This window comes from Panicum hallii, chromosome 2 (assembly GCF_002211085.1).
Source record: "Panicum hallii strain FIL2 chromosome 2, PHallii_v3.1, whole genome shotgun sequence".
NCBI classification, from domain to species: Eukaryota; Viridiplantae; Streptophyta; class Magnoliopsida; order Poales; family Poaceae; genus Panicum; species Panicum hallii.
Genome location: NC_038043.1, coordinates 47,187,000 through 47,206,534, shown reverse-complemented (window position 1 = coordinate 47,206,534; position 19,535 = coordinate 47,187,000). Strand labels below are relative to the sequence as shown.

The 19,535-nt window shown below is 47.4% G+C and overlaps 2 protein-coding genes and 1 pseudogene across 2 annotated transcripts; all 3 read left to right on the top strand.

Annotated features, from left to right (window-relative positions):
- The first annotated feature begins 1,789 nt into the window (after positions 1 to 1,789).
- Positions 1,790 to 2,925, top strand: LOC112881160 (L10-interacting MYB domain-containing protein-like). Its single transcript, XM_025945851.1, has 2 exons — positions 1,790 to 2,095; positions 2,177 to 2,925. The coding sequence occupies exons 1-2, from the start codon at positions 1,790 to 1,792 to the stop codon at positions 2,756 to 2,758; spliced, it is 888 nt and encodes a 295-aa protein (XP_025801636.1). The 3' UTR covers positions 2,759 to 2,925.
- Positions 2,926 to 3,565: 640 nt separating this feature from the next.
- On the top strand, positions 3,566 to 4,510 carry LOC112881159 (annotated as a pseudogene).
- A 3,977-nt stretch (positions 4,511 to 8,487) lies between these two features.
- On the top strand, positions 8,488 to 9,555 carry LOC112881158 (general transcription and DNA repair factor IIH subunit TFB2-like). The gene is made up of 5 exons (XM_025945850.1): positions 8,488 to 8,495; positions 8,556 to 8,646; positions 9,044 to 9,124; positions 9,219 to 9,293; positions 9,421 to 9,555. Exons 1-5 carry the CDS (start codon positions 8,488 to 8,490, stop codon positions 9,553 to 9,555), a joined length of 390 nt encoding a protein of 129 aa, XP_025801635.1.
- Positions 9,556 to 19,535: the final 9,980 nt, after the last annotated feature.

Genomic DNA, 19,535 nt, shown 5'->3' with positions numbered 1-19,535 from the left:
ATTCTCGCTGAGAATCCAAGGATCCGTGCCAAACAACGTTTCTTGAGGAGCGATTCTTCGCGGGAGCAAGGGAATCGATCCCTGTTTTTACGTTGAACGCAAGGATCGGATAGAACCCGCTCCCCCGCGCTCTGGAACCGCTTCTCAACCAACGACGATACAGACCTCGCCACCAACTTGCAGATTATTTACCCGCAATTGCCACTGAACAAAACCAGGCGCCCTTCTCCCCTGCCCGATCCCCCTTCGCTCCCCGTGAGTCGCCCGCACACGCTCAGCAGTTGTCCGCCGCCCCCCTACTCCGTCCGCCCCCTCCTCTCCCTGAACTCCGGCCGCCGCCCCAGATCCAGCCGCCGGCGGGCACCTCCACTCCGGCCCCCTTCTGCTCCGCACAGAAACGCCCGAAGCAGTGGTGGCTCGCTAGGTGATGTGGCCGCCGTCCTGTAGACCGGCCGCCGCCCCAGATCCGGCCCGCGCGTGCGGGGGGGGGGCGGGGGGGGGGGGAGCAGGGGGGGAGAGGGGGGCCAGCGCCGGCGCGGGGGGGGGGGAGCAGTCCAGCACCGGCTGCGCGCGGGGGGGGAGAGGGAGCAGGCCCGCGGCGGCGCGCGTCCGGCCCGCGCGCGGGGGGGGGGGGAGCAGGGGGGGGAGAGGGAGCAGGCCTGCGGCGGCGCAGATCCGGCCCGCGGCGGCGCGCGTCCGGCCCGCGCGCGGGGGGGGGGGAGGGAGCAGGGGGGAGAGGGAGCAGGCGCGCGGGGGGGGGGGGAGCAGGGGGGGAGAGGGAGCAGGGGGGAGAGGGAGGCGGCGCGCGTGGGGGGGGGGGGGGAGCACTCCAGCGCCGGCTGCGCGCGGGGGGGGGAGCCGGGGGGAGAAGGAGCAGGGGGGGGGAGGGAGCAGGCCTGCGCGTGGGGGGAGAAGGAGCCGGGGGGGAGAAGGAGCAGGGGGGGAGGGAGCAGGCCTGCGCGTGGGGGAGAAGGAGCCGGGGGGGAGAAGGAGCAGGGCAGGCCTACGCGCGGGCGTGGGGGGGTGGTGGGGAGAGCAGGGCAGGACAGCCGGCTGCGCAAGGGGAGGGAGAGCAGGGGGGAGAGGGAGCAGGCCAGCGGCGGCGCGCGGGGGGGGTGGTGGGGAGAGCAGGGGGGTAGCAGGGCAGGCCAACGCCGGCGCGCCGGGGGGGGGGGAGCAGGGCAGGCCAGCGCCGGCGCGCGTGGGGTGGGGGGAGCAGGGCAGGCCAGCGCCGGCGCGCCGGGGGGGGGGGGAGCAGGGCAGGCCAACGCCGGCGCGCGTGGGGGGTGGTGGGGAGAGCAGGGCAGGACAGGCGGCTGCGCGAGGGGAGAGGGGGTTAGAGCAGGGCCAGCGCCGGCGTGCAGGGATGATCAAGGGGCGGCGGCCTTCTTTTGCAGGGAGGGAGGATCCTGGACTCCCTGTGCACTCTTCTCCTCTCACACCACGGCCTTCTTTTGCAGGGTACGGTTTCACTGGCGGCATCACCAGTCCTTCTGTTGCAGTTTCTCGTCCAGTTCGGTCTCTACTTGTCCAGCCTACGGTAAAGACCGCTCAACCTGATGCTCGTGCTATTTTTTTTTACAAACTGCTACATTCTTTGTACGGACAAGTGCATTTGTTTGATCACCTAAGCAAGTATTGTGTAATTGTGTGCTACATATTTATGTGGTTAATATGTTGGTACAGACAGTAGATATTTCACATGTCCGACTATTGTGCCACTTCTTTGTTACAATTGTATTCGCTTAATATGTCGGTACTCGCCATGAACTATTTTCTGTACAGCGAGATGGCTGAAAACGCTGATTGGAATGAGGAGAATACTAGACTTCTATGTGAGTTGTTTGCTGAACAAGTGAGAGCACACAATCGCAGTGGCACTCATCTTAACAGGACTGGGTACAAAAATGTTATGGAAAAGTTTAAGGAGATGACTGAATTGGATTATAGCAAGCTGCAATTTAAGAACAAATGGGATAAGATGCGGAAAGAGTATGGTAACTGGAAAAGATTGTCCAGGGAAACTGGGTTAGGATGGGACCCTGTGAAGAAGACATATACTGCACCTGACGCTTGGTGGAAGAAGGAAAATAAGGTACTAATAATTATCATTGATATCTTTTGATAGTCTTGAAAGCTATGCAAATATGTATGTAATTATTCTCTTTGTTTGCAGGTATACAAAGGAATTGCCAAGTTCAAGGATGGTCCTCTTCAGCATGAAGATTTAAAGACCATTATGTTTGAAGACATTCGGAACACGGGAGATGATCATTGGTCTCCTTCTAGTGGTGCTGCACCTAACACTCAAGACACCGAACCAGACGATGACAAAGATGAAGATTACGAGGCTAATGAAGCCAGTGATGATTGTCATGAGATCTCCCCTGAACCTTCGAAAGGAAAGCGGCCTGCACCTACTAGCCGAAAGGATAAGGGTAAAAAACCAAAAACTTCAGGAGGACATTGGGTGCAGGATCAACTGACCAAGCTTGTTTCCATGAGCGAGAGGAGTACTGCCTCATGTGAGTCTTTGGCAAGGAGGGAGGATACTTCTGGGTGTTCAATCAAGGATGTCATGATTTTGGTTAGAGAGTGTGGTGCTGTTCCAGGAAGCAAAGAACACTTCATAGCTTCTCAAGTCTTCATCAAGCGAGCTGAGAGGGAGATGTTTATGACTTTGGAGACGCCGGAAGAACGGTTCCAGTGGCTTACAATGAAGCATAATTGGCTCACAAGGAATGATTCGACCATGTAGTGTGAGAACAGGCTTGTGACGTGTTCATTGTATCAATTTTCATGAGTTTGTTACATTATTCCCTGCTGCGTGCAAGCTGTTATTTTTTCCCTTCCAAAACCTTTACCATGGTACTGTGCTGTAACAATTTTTCATGAACCTAGCATAATCTTCCTGTTGTCTTGTAATATTTTTTCGATGAGATGTATGACATGGTTTGTGCTGTATGGAATGTATGACATCTTATATGGTGCACCAATTATATGATAATGCTTCTTGTTCTCATAATTGTTATGTGTGTGTCGACAGATGTCTTCTTCTGATAGTGGGATGGACTCAAGTGACTCAGAAGTGGATGATCAGGAAGTCATGTGGCTGATCATGGAGAACCAAAATGGTATTCATGCTGCTGCATCTCTCTTATCATGGTATTATGCATCTCATGTTGACAAGAATGATCCAAGGACTACAAATTTTTCTGGTATGGCTTGGGTCATGGAAACACTCAGCAATCCTAATGAATGTTATGACATGTTCAGGATGCCCCCATGGCTATTCTACAAATTGCATGATGAGTTGGTTAGTGATTTTGGCCTACAGTCCTCTAGTCATATGAACTCCATAGAATGTCTTGGGTTGTTTCTTGTGGTTTGTGGTCATAGTTGGTCTAACTCTGCTATCCGAAAAGATTTCAAGCATTCTAGTGAGACAATTAGTCGCAAATTCACTGATGTTTTGCACTGCATGGTGGCAATGTCCAAAAGATATATACAACCAAAGGATCCTAATTTCCGTACAGTGCATAGTAGAATTACCAATGATCCGAGAATGTGGCCACACTTCAAAGATTGCATAGGAGCAATCGATGGCACTCATATATCTGCAACACCACGGAAGAGGGACCTCATTAGATATATTGGAAGGTCTGGAAAACCTACTCAAAATATAATGGGAGTTGTTGATTTTGATATGCGTTTCACATATGCCTCTATTGGTCAACCTGGTTCTATGCATGATACTACTGTATTGTACCATGCACTTGAAAGTGATGAAGATACCTTCCCACATCCTCCTTTAGGTACACTTCAATTATATCTTGAGTTCTATTTTTTGTTATTTCTGAATATTGTTTTCTTAAAACTTCATATTTGTTCTCATATGACACAGGAAAATATTATGTTGTTGATGCTGGTTACCCAAATAGAGATGGCTATTTGGCTCCTTACAAAGGTCAGAGATACCATGTTCCAGAATGGAGGAATAGCGCAGCACCTAATGGTGAGCAAGAGAGGTTTAATTACTTGCACTCAAGTCTTCGCAATGTAGTAGAGCGCACATTTGGTGTATGGAAGATGAAATGGAGGATTCTTCTTAAGATGCCGACATATCCATTGGATAAGCAAATGATGATTGCTGCTGCCACAATGTGCCTTCATAACTACATCCGCGAGAATTATGCTCTTGATGAGGATTTTCAAAATGTGATCGAGACCCTGACTATGTTCCTACAATTCCAACCCGATACAGAAGACATGTTCCTCAGAATGCGTCCGACACATCCACCACAGCTTCTAGCAGTAGGAACATGAATAGGTTTCGTGATGACCTAGCTACAGCAATTTGGGAGGCAAGGTGATTGCTTTACAAGTATGATGTATTTTGGTTGACTCTAGGTCTTTGTTCCGGTTCACTCTAGGCCCTTAATTGTATTTTGTTGGATGAAGGGCTTTAATTGTATTTGGGTTGACTCTAGACCCTTAATTGTATTTTGTTTGACTCTAGACCTTTATATTGTGTTCGGGTTGACTCTACGCTCTTAATTGAATTTTAGATGCCTTTTAAATACTCATGTAATATTTATATATATTATTCCAGATTTTATACAACCACAATTCATAAAAGAATAGGTAGCGGAGGGTATTATAGGTAATCAGCGCATAAGAATCAGTTTTGCAGCCAAACGATTTTACAAACTGATTCTGATTCTCGAGTAGGATCAGGAGAATCAGCTCCTCAGGAGAATCAGGGAGCGGATCAGGAGAATCAGGGAGCGGAGCTCTACCAAACTCCCCCTAAATGCAAAGGTGGTGCGTGCATACGTACGAACTGATCTCCAGTGCCTCTAGGGTTCCGCGTTGCCTACCACCTTGCCGGAAATGGCAACCCTAATCACTCCTCACCGATTTCGCTTTGCTCTTTATAATTAGCGCCCTCCCCTCTCCTGGGCTCCTCTCCCCTTGCCCCTACTTTTGCTTTCACTTGTCTTCCGTTTGCACCTCCACCGCTGGAGGAGCTAGCTAGCAGCTCTTGCCGTGTTGCGCAGGCAGTGACTGGAAGGATAGAAGATTGTTGAGCCGTGGCTAGCTGAGACGCCATGGGGAGGGAGGGGTGGAGCTAGCTGAAACGGGCCGAGAACGTACAAGAAGATCAACCGGAAGGTGGCCTTCGGCAAGTGCCGCAACAGCCGCCTGCTGAAGAAGGCGTACGATCTCTCCGTGTCCGTGGCTCAAGCGACGCCAAGGTCGCGCTGATCATCATCTTCTCCAACGGGCAACCGCTGAGCTGTTCACGAGTTCTGCATCAACCAGAGGTATGCAGATAGACACACGCGTGCACGCACTACATGTGTTCGAGCTAGTAGTGGCACTAGTAGGATCATTGTGTCCAGACCTTCCAGGATCTGGCTCGGAGTAGCACCGTGCATGCCTGGTGGCGGTGAGACATAGCTTTCGCGTTTTCTAGCTTGTCTAGGGGCGTTGTTTCATGGGGATTATTTTGGTGATCCGGGTGGATCTATTAGAGAAACCCGTGTGGTTTGATCTGATGGATTTCTTGCGTGATTTTGGGTTTGTCGGTGGCTTGTGGGGGCACGGGGTCTTCGTAGATCTAGCTAGTGAATTTTTTGCGGGGTTTGTTGTGGTTTTGCAATTTTCTTGCTTTATAGTCTTTGTTATGTTCAAACCTGAAAATAGCATTATTATAGGTCAACAGTTTGCTGCCTTGTTAAAAAAAATTTGCGAAGAGAAGATAGCTTTATTGCTCAGAAAGTGCGTTACATTCCTGAGCAACTAGTTGCTCAACACACACTGAAGCTACGAAACGCCACACTGCTGCCTTGTTAAAATGATCCAACAAAGAATCAAAATGAACCAACTAGCATTACTTATCTAAGATCAAGCTAATCATCGTACAACTGAACTTCAGTTAGGAACCAATTTTAGATAACATTTTAGTAACCTTCTCTGTTATTGACTCCAAAATGCACAGGTAAAAAAAGAGTCCAAAATGTAGTCCTTTTATACTTCAGAGCAGACACAACTATGTACATCTCTGTTATTATTGACTCCGAAATTTACACTTCTGTAGTTTTGTTTATCTGAATCTTTGTTTTTTGTGGGATATCTGAATCTTCTGTTCCAATCTTTCCCTTGTCAAATGATACTAATAATAGTAGTACGATCTTTTGAAACATTTATATTGATATTTGACTTGAATCATAGGTTAAACAGAAGGTATGTTTTTTTTGTTATAGTGAACATCTAACATTTTACTCACATATGTATTAGCGTCATTAAAATTCTTTCTGATCACATGCGTACGTGTGTGTGAGAGAGAGAGATTGATGGCATCGTCCGGGCCCACAGGACAGAGGGTGATAGGGAGTGATGGCGTTAACGGGCACGCACTGCCGGAAACGAGCACTTTGCCGAGCGCCAACTGCTTTGCCGAGTGTCAAATATCGGGCACTCGGCGAAGAGCCTCTTTACCGAGTGCTGCACTCGGCAAAGAGAAACACATGGCGAACTCATCCTTTGCCGAGTGCTCGACACTCGGCAAAACATTCTTTGCCGAGTGTTTTTCTTTGGCGAGTGCCGGACACTCGGCAAAAGATGACACTCGGCAAAGAACGTAACAGGTGTTCACGGCGCGACTCTTTGCCGAGTGCCTGGTCCGAGACACTCGGCAAAATATACATTTTTTTTCTTTAATTTCTCTAAAAATTTTTCTATTGCCATCCTACATTCTTCTCAATAAGATATGTAATTTAGGTTCTTTTATCGAAGTGTTTGCTATATTTCGATAATTTATTTCATTGTATTGAATTTCTTGAATAATTCAAATTTGAACTGTGTGGTCATTCAAATAGTGGAAAAAACGAATGGAAAATTGTTATTCATGTTAATGAGCATGCTTTTAGGCCTTATCGAAGAAAGGACTAGAAATTTCAAACTTACTATTCATGAAACATGGCGATTAAATTGTGTTCAAGTCGTGTTTAAATTGTAGAAAAGGCAAATTTGTTCGAAAAAATATGAAACTTATCGAGATGTCATGTTATCATGTGAGGACACTGTGATAAAATTTGTATAAGATTTCGTAAAAGTTTGACATCTACGATGCTTAACACCTAATCAGGTTTCATATAAAATTACATATCTCTTTGTAGAACTTTCAATTTGTAAGCATCGTATGTTGTAACTTTTACGAAACCTCGTCAGATTTTTATCACAGCTCCCCCATGTGATATCATTACATCTCGACAAGTTTCATAATTTTCGGATCATATTTTCTTTTTATACATTTTAAAAATAACTGGACAAGAAATTCATCGTCATGTTTCGTGGACAAAAAGTTTGAAATTTATGATTTTTTTCTCGATAAGGTCTCAACGCATCCTTCAATAACGTGAATATTATTTTTTCATTCATTGTTTTTATTATTCGTATGACTTGTAGTTCAAATTTCATGACTTGTAGTTCAAATTTTAATAAATACAGCAATTTTTTCTTTGCCGAGTGCTAGACACTCGGTAAAGAGGGCCTTTGCCGAGCGCCGCTTGTCTGACACTCGGCAAAGAGCGATGTTTACCGAGTGCGCCAGATCTGGCACTCGGCAAAGCTTTTGACTATGTTACCGCCGGCTCCCTCCACCTTATCCACGCACTTTCATTCACTCTCACGCTGCCCCGCCCCCAACCCCGCTGGCTCCGCGCCCCCGCCGGCCCCGCCCCCGCAGTCGGCCGCCGGCCGCCGGCCCCGCCCCCGGCCCGCGCCCCCGCCGGCCCCGCCCTGCCGCCGGCCGCCGGCCCCGCTCCCGGCCCGCGCCCCCGCCGCGCCCCCTGTCTCCTTTCTCTACGTACTATAGCTGCAGCTAGCAAGCAAGCTAGATCTTCTGCAAAGGGAGCAACTGATCTCATAGCTGCATTGGCTCTGTACTCTTTCTTAAAGCTTATTTACCTGATGCACCTGAGTATAGGCCAATTCAGTTGGTCTGGCATTCCCTGTAGACTGGTCAGTGGTTACTGTTGTGAATTCTATGCAGCTGCTTGTTTATTTGTGCTGTTGACCTTAACAAATTAGACTGCATACGTTAAGTTCCTAGTGTAGTCCAGAGCTATATCTGGTAAAAGAATTTGACTTAACAAAGCCATCTATAGACATCTCTTGGAGCTGCTAAGCCCTTCAGAATTATGGTGCCGTAGCCCGTAGGCGGTTTGTAGATCTAGCTGTTTGAACCACCTGCATCTGAAAATAATTGTTGTCCCCTTTGCACTGTTGGCTGTAGTGCATTAGTCCATATGGCACTTTGCTGCCTTGCGCTATTGCCTTGCTCTATAGATGGCAAGGAGGAATTATTTTTTTAGCATCCTACGCAGATTTATTTGAGGTTCCAAGATCTGAAACAGAAAATTTGTTTCGAATGAGTCCAGCTGGCAGGTTTTGTACTCTTGTTCCAAAGGCTTGATTATAATGGCATGGTTAGTTGTTTGTGCACTCATTTTGAAACGAAATTATTGACCACATGCCTTTCTTTTCAGGGTGGAGTATCAACTTCCAAACCTCATTGTGGGAGCTATTACAAAAGAAAGTATTTATGGTGCTTTTGAGAATGGAATAACTGCTGAACAGGTAATGTCTAGAATCTAGATTATACTACTTCCGTGCTGTTTTACTTTTGGTCTTAAAATGCATGCAGTCGAGTATTCATATATAACTAAAAATGTAATGGTCATAGGTGTATTTCAGATTATATTTACCAAAATGACAAGTGACAGTGGAGGTATTATTGCTACAAAATACATTGCATACATACACGACCTTTTTTAGGACACTTTAATTTGAAGTTTGTGCCCACTAACAGACCCAAACTTAATTATGGTTATTTGTTGGGCACTCTGTTAATTTTGGTAACATTTTTTGTCCACCACCTTAGCTTCTGTTCTCTTTCTTGTCTTGTATAAAAGCAGCTACATACAAAATCTAGCTTGCATCTTGTTTCAAGATTGATTGTCTTCTTTTTTTTCAGATAATTTCATTTCTCAAGCAAAATGCTCACCCTCGTGTTGCTGACAAGATACCTGCTGTCCCGGAGAATGTCACAGATCAGGTAAGAAGCGAGAGTTCCCACTCTTTTGACAGCCATCACTTACTCTGCAGAAACAGTACAGTGGAAAAATAATTCAATACTCATCTCTATGCAGATTAGGCTGTGGGAAAGTGATCGTAACAGGGTTGAGATGATTCCATCACATTTATATGAAGATTTTCCTAGCAAGGTAAACACAGTATTATCTGTACCCTACATCTTTGTCCAAGGGCGATCGTCAGACATTTACTTGCTTGCTGTACTCAGCGATTTTTCTCGTAAACTGACAGATTACCTAACTCTGTTCCCTTATGTAGGAATGGTTTGAACAATGCTGTGATCACGCAAGGGATCATGGATACTTGCTCTGGGAGGACTCGAGGAGGATGAGGTTGATTGTGCGAGGGGAGTTCCACCCTGAAATGAGGGAGTTCCTCCGCAGGCAAAGATGAAAAGGGACCATGTGTTTGTTCTGGTATGCACCTTATGATTGAAGGAAAGGGCCATTTTGGATAGAACAAGCAATTTGTGTGCATAAAGCTCCTCGACGCAATGCCTTCCATTTATACTAGTCTGCCAGCATGGCTCTTGTCTCGTACACAGGCCACAACGTGTGCCCCCAAAAGTTTCTAATCGAAAGATGGAAAAGAAGATGCAATTGCGTCTGCAGATGGCTGCATACACTGTAGGCATATAAGCTTAGTTTAGATTACTGAAAGTTCCATTTGTAGTGATATGATTAACGCGACACTGTGAGTGGGTGACACCCAGGAGTGGTCTCTGTTTGTCTTTTGTCTCTGATGAGTATCCTCAGCTGGCGGCTGGTGCTGTAAAAACTGCTAGCTGGTGCTGTAAAACCTCAGATGATTCTGAACGATAAATATTCATTTTTTTCGGTTTTCATTTCTCTCCTAGACGATATTGATTCACTGTATCGGATACGTGGAAATCCATTGTTTTATTTTATCTTTTTTGAGAAAAAAAAGAACAGCTCCGTAGTCCGTACTAGAAATTTCAGGTCACTTTGCCGAGTGCCTGTGACGTGGCACTCGGCAAAGAGCCCAGTCTTTGCCGAGTGTCGTTTCTCGGGCACTCGGCAAAGACGCCGTCACGGCCCCAAACACCATCACGGCTACTTTTCTTTGCCGAGTGCCTGCCTGATACTCGGCAAAGACGTCTTTGCCGGAATATTCGCTACCGAGTGCCCTTTGCCGAGTGTTTTCGGGGCTTTGCCGAGTGTCCCAGACACTCGGCAAAGGTTCTGAATCCGGTAGCGACGGTAGTTAGAGAAGTGACAGCTGCTTGGGCGGGACAGTGCGATGGCATGCATGTCGCGGTTTAACCGTTACTATTGAACAGTAGGTGTGGCAGGCCAGCCACGTGGCGCAGCTGATGTGAACTTGCTTACGTGCCGGTAGTGACGGTGGTTAAGCCTCAGGGCATCCGCAATGGGAGGACACAAGAGGGGTTAGTAAGCCGTTTACAGTTATTAGCAGGAATACAGGATAGATCGTGGACGGTAGTACGTACTATTAGTAGTATTAGGATAGTACGTCCTAGTATGTTTATCAAAAGAAGATGGAGAGCAATAGTTAGTTACTACTGGTGAGTAGACTACTACCGGGTACTACTAACTACGTACACTAGGAAGCGATGAAAAATTCTCATTCTTTCTCCCTGCTCCTCCGGCCCTGTACGTGTGTCGCTGGATCCTTGCGAGAGGTGAGACTAGGAGCTTGTGGAGGCTGATTTTTTTTATTAAAGCATAGGCCCTGCACTACTAATTTATAATGCCTACTTGCATTGGGTAATTAGAGTGGGTCCTACGTCAGTGGTCTATAGTCTTCAAGATAATTGAAGGAGAACAGTTCTAAAATGCTGCACAAGTGCACATGTCCAGTGATGAGTACTCATTTCCCCGTCAATCCCAGTGGTTTCTCCTCCTGGACCCGTCCCAGAGCCAATACCATGTCTGGACTCGTACACAGATCACGAATGCTTTAAAATTGATAGTAAACGAAACACAAATTGCTAGTTTTGTTTGATAGAGCGCACACCTTCGAGCATGTCACCACCCAGGCTTGAAAATTCGGTGTCCGCTCTCGACTCTTAATATACAGTATTGTCGGTGTTTAACCGGCTGCCCACCGTGGGATATACCCAAGGTGGTAAGTTTTGGGTGAGGGGACGCCGAGATCAGGAACTCGAAGGTGCAAGGAACACAAGACTTAGACAGGTTCGGGCCGTATGGAGCGTAACACCCTACGTCCTGTATGGCTTGTATTGCCTTCTGTATAGAATGACCTAATGATCTTCTGTTTCGAGGGGGTCCCTGACCTCCCTTATATATCCGAGAGGTCAGAGTTACAAAGATGCTAACCAACCTCTGTCAAGGGATCATACCAGAGCATATCTCGAGTAGATCCTCTCCGTGTTAGTTAGCTCTATCTCCTATTTAAGCGGGATAAACAAGAAATAAAGGAAATGAATAAGAGATAAGACGGGCTTAATCTCTTAGACTACGTAATGTGCCCAGCCCGGTGGCCCCGGGTCTGACAAGCCCCCGAGCTCTTCGTAGCTGAGTACCGCAGGCTTATCGAGTACTTTCGAAACAGTCTTCGACTTCTTCTGAAGCTTCGTCTTGAAGACCTTCTTCGAGTACTTGCTTGGCTGCATCGAAGCTATGAGGTGCTCATGCCCCGAATTTTTGTTATGGTGTGCGATTTAAAAATCGCACTCCATATGGAGTAGCCCCCGAGCTTTAGGTTGAATCGGAGAATCAGGCTGAGGGTCCCATTAGTCTGTAATCCTCCTTATCCTTCAAAGAAATTTGAAAAATAAGTAGTCGATGCCACGTACCCCGCAGCTCCCGAGCCTTAAATCCAAATCCCACAAATATGGAGATAAGGATCTAAAAACTGTGGCATTGGTGTTACTCTGGAATTCTGAGAAAAACTCTTCGCCTCTGCATAGCGAAATTAAGCATCCCGCTGGTTTATTTAACCGTGCGGTGGCTTAGAGTTTCTTCTGCACTCTCAGTCTTCATATGAGTCGTCTTCGAGTAGTTTTACGGCGTCCAGCCCCCAAGCTTACAAGCCAGGAGAGCCGAATGAGTCATGTCGAATAGTGCGCATCGCCCGGCCCCCGAGTCTGAGAACTAGCGAAACTGCGATGGCACGCCGCGCTGCCTGGAGGGTTGTTGCTGAATCTTGACCTGAAAAAAGACAATGCACACATTATGTAGCATAATGCGAAGATACCGAGTAGTACTCAGTAATAATATAAATACACCAAAATTTATTTGGTGTAAAAATTTCGCGTCTTGCTCTTGCTAGGCCATGTAATTTCCCCGGGCAGTTAGCCTGTTACGTTTAAGCACCTGATCCCTGATGGCCGTAGACCATAGCGTAGTGAGCTTAGCCGCATGCACGCGTAGGAACATAGGCTTACAGAAGAGTCGAGGTTTCACGGATTAAGGCGTGTGCTACCCGAGTACTTTAGCAACCGTTAAGAGAAGACAAAGAAGTCGTCATGCGACAAAGAGGATGCGCAGTGCGCAAAGATAGTCGGCGAAGTGTAGCTCTGGAGGGTTTCATGCCCATCGAGAGTCGTACATGGACAAGTAATCGATCATGGTGTAGCCCCCGAGGGTTTCATGCCTGTCGAGAGGCGTACCTAAAAAGGTAGCCGATCTTGTGAAGAACAAGTCAGAAAAGGTATAAATCACTTAGCTTGATTCGTGGACGAATGTCGACGAAGCCGTGGAGCTCGTTGATGAAGCTGCGACGATTTGTTGATGAAGCTCGACTAGTCGGAACCGATTCCGACTAGTTTTCAAGTCGAGACGAGTAGTTGATGTAGTCGTCGGCGAGCTGCCGATCGTCCTCGCGAAGTCGAAGTAGTCGAACACGTTGCTGCCGCGCGCGGATATTGCGGCACAAGCCGAAGTTGAGCCGGGTCGTCGAGGTCGACGGCCGCGGTGCATCGACGTTGCAGCGCAAGGTGAAGTCGAGCCGAGTAGTCGAGATCGATGACCGTTCGCTGAAGGATCCGATCTCGAACTCGATGAATGGATCCGTCGATGCGCATGCGTGAAGGTAGCAATCCACCACCTGGTGAACTAGAAAGATGCTATCGAGTTCGCCGGTGGATCTTCGACGCGCTCCCCTACCTGGCGCGCCAGCTGTCGGTGTTTAACCGGCTGCCCACCGTGGGATATACCCAAGGTGGTAAGTTTTGGGTGAGGGAACGCCGAGATCAGGAACTCGAAGGTGCAAGGAACACAAGACTTAGACAGGTTCGGGCCGCACGGAGCGTAACACCCTACATCCTGTATGGCTTGTATTGCCTTCTGTATAGAATGACCTAATGATCTTCTGTTTCGAGGGGGTCCCTGACCTCCCTTATATATCCGAGAGGTCAGAGTTACAAAGATGCTGACCAACCTCTGTCAAGGGATCATACCAGAGCATATCTCGAGTAGATCCTCTCCGTGTTGGTTAGCTCTATCTCCTATTTAAGCGGGATAAACAAAAGATAAAGGAAATGAATAAGAGATAAGACGGGCTTAATCTCTTAGACTACGTAATGTGCCCAGCCCGGTGGCCCCGGGTCTGACAAGTATGCCAAAAGTTCTCTTGACTTCTAGAAAATAATAATGTTGTTGATAAAATAAAATACAAATACATACGCAGCTAATAATATATGCAACCAAAATTCTTTAGAGTAGAACCTTTTTTCCCGGGTTCTTTAGAGTTAAATCTTAGCTACATTTGCATTTTTATTTTCTCCAACCACTATGTTTTCCTCTATTTCCCTGCTAAATTTATTCACGTTTTGAACTTGTAGCATCACATAAAAAGGCTCAACAAGTACCAAAAATGCAGTTATGGTGCGCCGGAGACCATGGTTCAAAATAATTAAGGAGAACACAAAGTAATTAAGTTTAATTTCGAATGTTTACTATCTGAATCAGCTTCTGATTAGAGATCTCCAATTCTAATTCCCTTTTCAAATGATACCGGTACTACGTACACTCTTCCATTTGAAGAATTTATACTGATCTTTAAAAGATACATTAATGCATAATCAAATGGTTTCCTATTTAAAACATACTATAAATACAAAAAACTATTTCAATTTAACAAGTTGGTTTGATTTATTATTTTCTTCTTTTATAGCACGCACTAGACTAGTATATATGAGTTCAATCCTTGTGACAATTATGTAGAAAAAGGTAGTTTTCCCTGAGTTGTCATAGATGAAAATCGTGTTCGCTCTCCAAATGTCATTGCACGCAAAGCAACATTTTATTTTCATGCGAAATATGTACTACATCCTATTGTCCACTATTGAAAATTTTCTAGATCAAAAGGAACTTAGTGTACTACTTGTTTCCTTGGAGATGTTGTCCTGAGTACCTCTTAATTTTTAGTTAGTGCAGAGCAGTCGCAATGAGTACCTCAAACTGAAGGCAAGATTGGAAAATTGCAGAGAACTCAATAAGGCAAGTTGAGTTATATTTGTTCTTGATTCTTTTCATCACGAAGCGAGCAATATTAATCTGCTATGCAATCAGTTATTTCAGAGAACTCAATAAGGCATGTATGTTTGTCCCTAGTTTGGCAATTAAGTAGGGTGAACGGAACACATGTTAACTGCGGCCTAGCTAATGCAGTGGGCCTCAAGCATATATCTACTGCAGGATTGTTTTAGAATGCAGTGGGCCTTATTAGAACTGGCACAGCTTTTCCTGTGTACAGAGATGGCAGCAAGAGGAGTTTGTTTCTCACCTGTGAACATAATTTTTTGAATGGTAGCGACGGAAAAGGAAGGGTGATTAGGTTCTCTAATGGAGATAAAAATTATCCAATTGAGGAGATCCTGTACCGACATAAGAAACGCGATCTTTTGCTGCTTTCGGTTAAGGACATTCCAGAATGCCAACGTCTGCAGTTATCTAATGACAAAGTAGAGATAGGAGACATGATGGTAATGGTGGGGGTACTCCAGTCCAACCCTGCGTCTCAACAATGATGAATTGATGCATCTAGTATTGGTCAAGGCACCGTCAATCTTACCCGGACGAATTGCGTAAGTGTACATGCAAATTAAAGGATTGTTCCTTGCCCACATATAGTATTTTGAAAGAAAATCACCATTGTATTTTTTTTCATGTGCAGTGCGGACCCATTTGGAAGAAAAGAAGATCAGCACCATGAGGTAATCCACAATACCTGTGCGGGCTCAAAAGGTTGTTCAGGAGCACCTTTGTTCAAGAATGGTGAAGTTATTGGAATACATTTAGCCGCTGGTAAGACATGGAGGGAAGCTGTTTCTGTTAACGCTGTGTTGCACTTGCTGAGAGAATGGCTCAAAAAAAAGAGGAAAAGTAAGTTAATATACTCTACCCTATTTTAAATGCCAATCTTTTGAAAGTAATTGATTATGAGTTTATTCCAACTGTGCCATTGCCAAAATGTAACCCCTTCTGAATTCTATACTTGCATATCTAATGTTTTCACAAATAGCCATGCGTCTATGTATATCTTATTACAATTTATTAAAAATGTTAAATGGTTTCTTTAAGATGTTGTGTCGGTGCACACAGATGTCTTTCCAAAGATCTTGCATATGTTGCATTATTAAGTTAACACCTTTCCATGTTTTCAACTTTTTAGAATAATGATGATGCATTTGAGGAGTTGCTTATGGAATGTGCTAAAAAAATGCGATGAACGTGTAACGGTATGTTGAGCTGCCATCACACTCGTGTTCCTCCAGTCTTCATCTTCTTGCACATTCATCATCTTATTATACAATATTCTTATAGTGGAGGTCCAGATATGCAACAAGATCAAAGAAAAAGCGGGAGGGCTAATTCAGAAGAAGAACTCACTCATCATTCCAGGAATGATCAAGGTTGCGAGAGGATGATCACAATGTGTAGTGCTGTTGAACTTAATAGCAGTAGTGTTAAATTTTATGTTATTATGCTTTTGTAGTCAGCATCATGTTCACTTTTATGTTTAACTAGTCACTATGGGACTGCCGCGCCTATTAAGATCGTGTAGTTGTGTGGTGTTGAATTTTACATTGGCTTTAACGTTGAACTTCATTATTATTTACTCATGATTCTGTGCATCAAAATGCTACTGCACGATTTACTTGATAACAATGGTAAAACCTTAGCCTTTATCATGACAAATAACGAACTCGAAACAGTTTCCCCAAAGAGGAATGACCAAATCATGAAAAATCTATGGATCAATCCGCCCTCATCTTTGATGCATATATAGTGCTGATGATGAGCGTCAGGCCCCACAAATTTAAACTCCATGTGTGCGATCACTACATCAGCATGCAGACTTTACATTCCATGCATCACTGGCATGTCATTTAAGTGGAAAACTTTGGCCTGCAAGTGCAAAGAAACCTTGGCAGTCTGACATCGAGGGCTACTACGGTCAGAATGGTTATGTACGCAGTCTGCTCATTTGTGTCTATTTGCCATCGGACACCACACCGAAAGAAATAAAATATTCATTCCTTAGTTTGGAGCAGAGATAAAGAGGCTGAAAAGTCGATACTGCCCTTATTAATCAGTCATCTCTTGTATCTTGCACTCGGGCACTCCGTAGCCTCCTCTTTTAGCTTCTGCATCCTGCGTTGGACATGACGGGCATGATGACAGCGGCGGCAGCAAATAGTTTGCTGCTGGAGAGATCCAAAATCTCATTTCTAATCTAATACTCGATCGATGGCATGTCCAATTATCTAGCTAGCATAGGAAGCCAATCTCTCGTTTCAAATCTTCATGGTCTCTTTTGTTTTCCATGGCCCATGAATACTTTGTAAAAGATAAATCCTCTAGCATTTGCTGTCTGAGAGACCTCCTTGGACTTCGGGAAGAAAAGGCCGGGGGTGTGGTACGGGAGAGTATGGGCTCGGCCCAGAAATAGAAGATTAGGCCCTTTATGCTTTAACTTTTCTTTTTCCGAAAGGGGAAGCGAAATGAGACTCGGGAACAACATGAGAAACCTCGTCCAACCTCACTCCAGGCCCGGGCGAAAAACGTGAGAATTCCGACGACTCGAGTTGTCTGATGAGCTGCAGCGTCTTCCGAGACTGGCCCATTTGCCTGCCTGCAGCAGACCCTCGTGTTCTCTGAAACTGCTCGGCTGCATTTCATTTCAGAAGTTGGTGCTTCGGTTCTTGATCCTATCTGTTGCCTGCGTGCCTGCACATTTCCATTCAGGTGCTCTGCGCAGATGTTCCTTTTGGTGCTCTTGGCTGCTTCTGCAGTTCTTGGCGTCATGGCGTTCCGCACCCGCCCCTGCTCTGCTTTGTTACCTAGCGCTCTGTAGCTTAGCGTGCGTCGTCATGGCCGCTGGCGGTTGGAACCACCACCGGCACCGGCACCTGATTCGATTCTTCCGGTGCTCGCTGCGCACGGAGCCCGGGCCCCGGGCTCGCGTGGGCGCGGCATGGCCTAGCCAAGTAGCCAACTTCGCGTCGCACGTCAGCTGGTGGGTACCCGCCTGTACTTGGCAGCCAGTGCCGGTGCCAGGCTCGTTGCGTCCGGTACGTGACGCGACGGCGTAGCGTAGAAGCTGGAGAGATCCTCGTATTGCCAACTTGCCACGCGAACACGCACGCCGGCCGTCCGTTCTTAACGCTCGCCGAAGACGTACGGCGATGCCAGAGCCAAAGCCAGACGCCCCCCGGGCCCCGGCGGTCCCGGGACGGCAGGCAGGATCCCCGCTGGATCAGAACCCGTACAGCCTCATGCAGGATTTCTGCGCTCTCCGCTCCGATCAAGATCAGATCAGGGGGCACATCTGCAAGCAACTACTTGCGCACAGTAACGGGAAACGCTAGACGAGACGGGCGCGGCCCGGGCGACCGCCACGCCGACAGCGGGGTGCCAGGGAGCAGGCCCGGCGCGACGGGACGGGACACCCTCAGCGCGCCCGGCCGCGGCAGGAGCGATCGTGAGTTCGCGACCGACGCCACCGGCGTCCGAGACTACCTGACAAGGGCTCTGCCCGCCCATCCACCTCCGCGCCCGATCGACCCACCCCCGTCGTCCCCATTTCGCCGCATGGCCGCGCCTTTATCTTTTTGTTCGCGTGCTCCCCCGGGCGCGCATGGGCTCGCGGCCGCGCTGCCTGCTCTCGCTACCGGCCAATCTCCGGCGTCATGGCCGGGGACAAACCTTGTGCCCTGAGAAAAGGGAGGTTTCCTCGGGCACGCTTGGATCAACTCTGCGACCGATGCTGCCCAGCTTGCACTGCAAGACACCATCCACAAAACATCTGCGGATCTCGTGGTTTATTCTTATCCGAAACGTCTGTCCTCATGTGTTTTTTTGGTACGCCTTGAAAGCTCAGCCGGGCCGCTGCACTAGCTTGACCATGATGTTTCCTGCTGGGCAAAGAATCTCTCTCTCATCCTCAACGACGGAGGATCAACAAAACAACGCACGGAAAAAAGGCCTCGCCGTCGTCGATCGGCCAGCGCATGCAGAGCGGTGGGAAAAAGAGGGCGCTGCCTCAAAGCTTCTCCTGGTGGGCGGCCAGAAAGCGAGAAGCCCTCTAGGAACAGAGGGACTGAGGGAGATTCCTTGGATAAAGGCGGATGTGAACCTGCCGACTCGTTCAATGCTCCTCACCAAACTCTCTCACAGTACCAGCAGGCTCGCTGTGCTTCCGGTGCCAACCGCCACTGCTGGCCGGGCCAGGGAATGCGTCAGGCGGCAGGGCGAGCGGGGAGCCTTGTCCTTCACGCTCACGCACGTACGCCGGCGCTCCGGCCACCGCCGGTGAGCGGGGAGGACTGATGGGGACTGCAGTGCCGCCGTGCTGGGCGTGCCGGCCACCAGCACAGACCGGTGGCACCGTGCAGGAATCATTGCCGTCCGAAAAGAAAGGCGGCGTCTTTGGAGTTGTGTCTGCGACGACATGCTTTGCTGTCCCCCCCGGTGGCCGTGGCGCCTGCTCGCGTGCTGCGTTTCACCTCACACACAGCTCACGCATGGGATAATTGTATTGGATTATCTAGCCTTTTTTTTTCTGAGACATTCACGGCTGTGGCGCCGAAAGACTGAAATAACAAAGGATGGGGTAACTGTACCATAGCTGCCATATTCTGTACTTTCAAAATTAACAGAGCCATTTGAAATTCCCTTTGGCAACTGCTTCCTGAATTCCATTTTTTGTTTGAAAGGATCTGAATTCGTTTTTGTCTGCAGCAAGCAAGCATTGACAAGTTCAGGAGAGAGGAGGATGCAGAGGTGAGCAGACCGGAGAGAAACAGCGGACTCTCAGAAGTGGGCGCCAACCCCACTCAAACCGAGGAGGGAGTCAGGGAGGGAGGGAAACCTGAGCACAATCATGTCGCATCTATCCGTCACCGTCGCCCAGCCTCCTCT

Bases quoted from the DNA above. Each gene is read 5' to 3' on its own strand.
- LOC112881160 (XM_025945851.1), top strand. From the start codon at position 1,790: ATGGCTGAAAACGCTGATTGGAATGAGGAGAATACTAGACTTCTATGT. The intron at 2,096-2,176 runs GTACTAATAATT...CTTTGTTTGCAG, and splicing joins GGTGGAAGAAGGAAAATAAG to GTATACAAAGGAATTGCCAA.
- LOC112881158 (XM_025945850.1), top strand. The intron at 8,647-9,043 runs GTAATGTCTAGA...CTTTTTTTTCAG, and splicing joins ATGGAATAACTGCTGAACAG to ATAATTTCATTTCTCAAGCA. The intron at 9,125-9,218 runs GTAAGAAGCGAG...ATCTCTATGCAG, and splicing joins CGGAGAATGTCACAGATCAG to ATTAGGCTGTGGGAAAGTGA.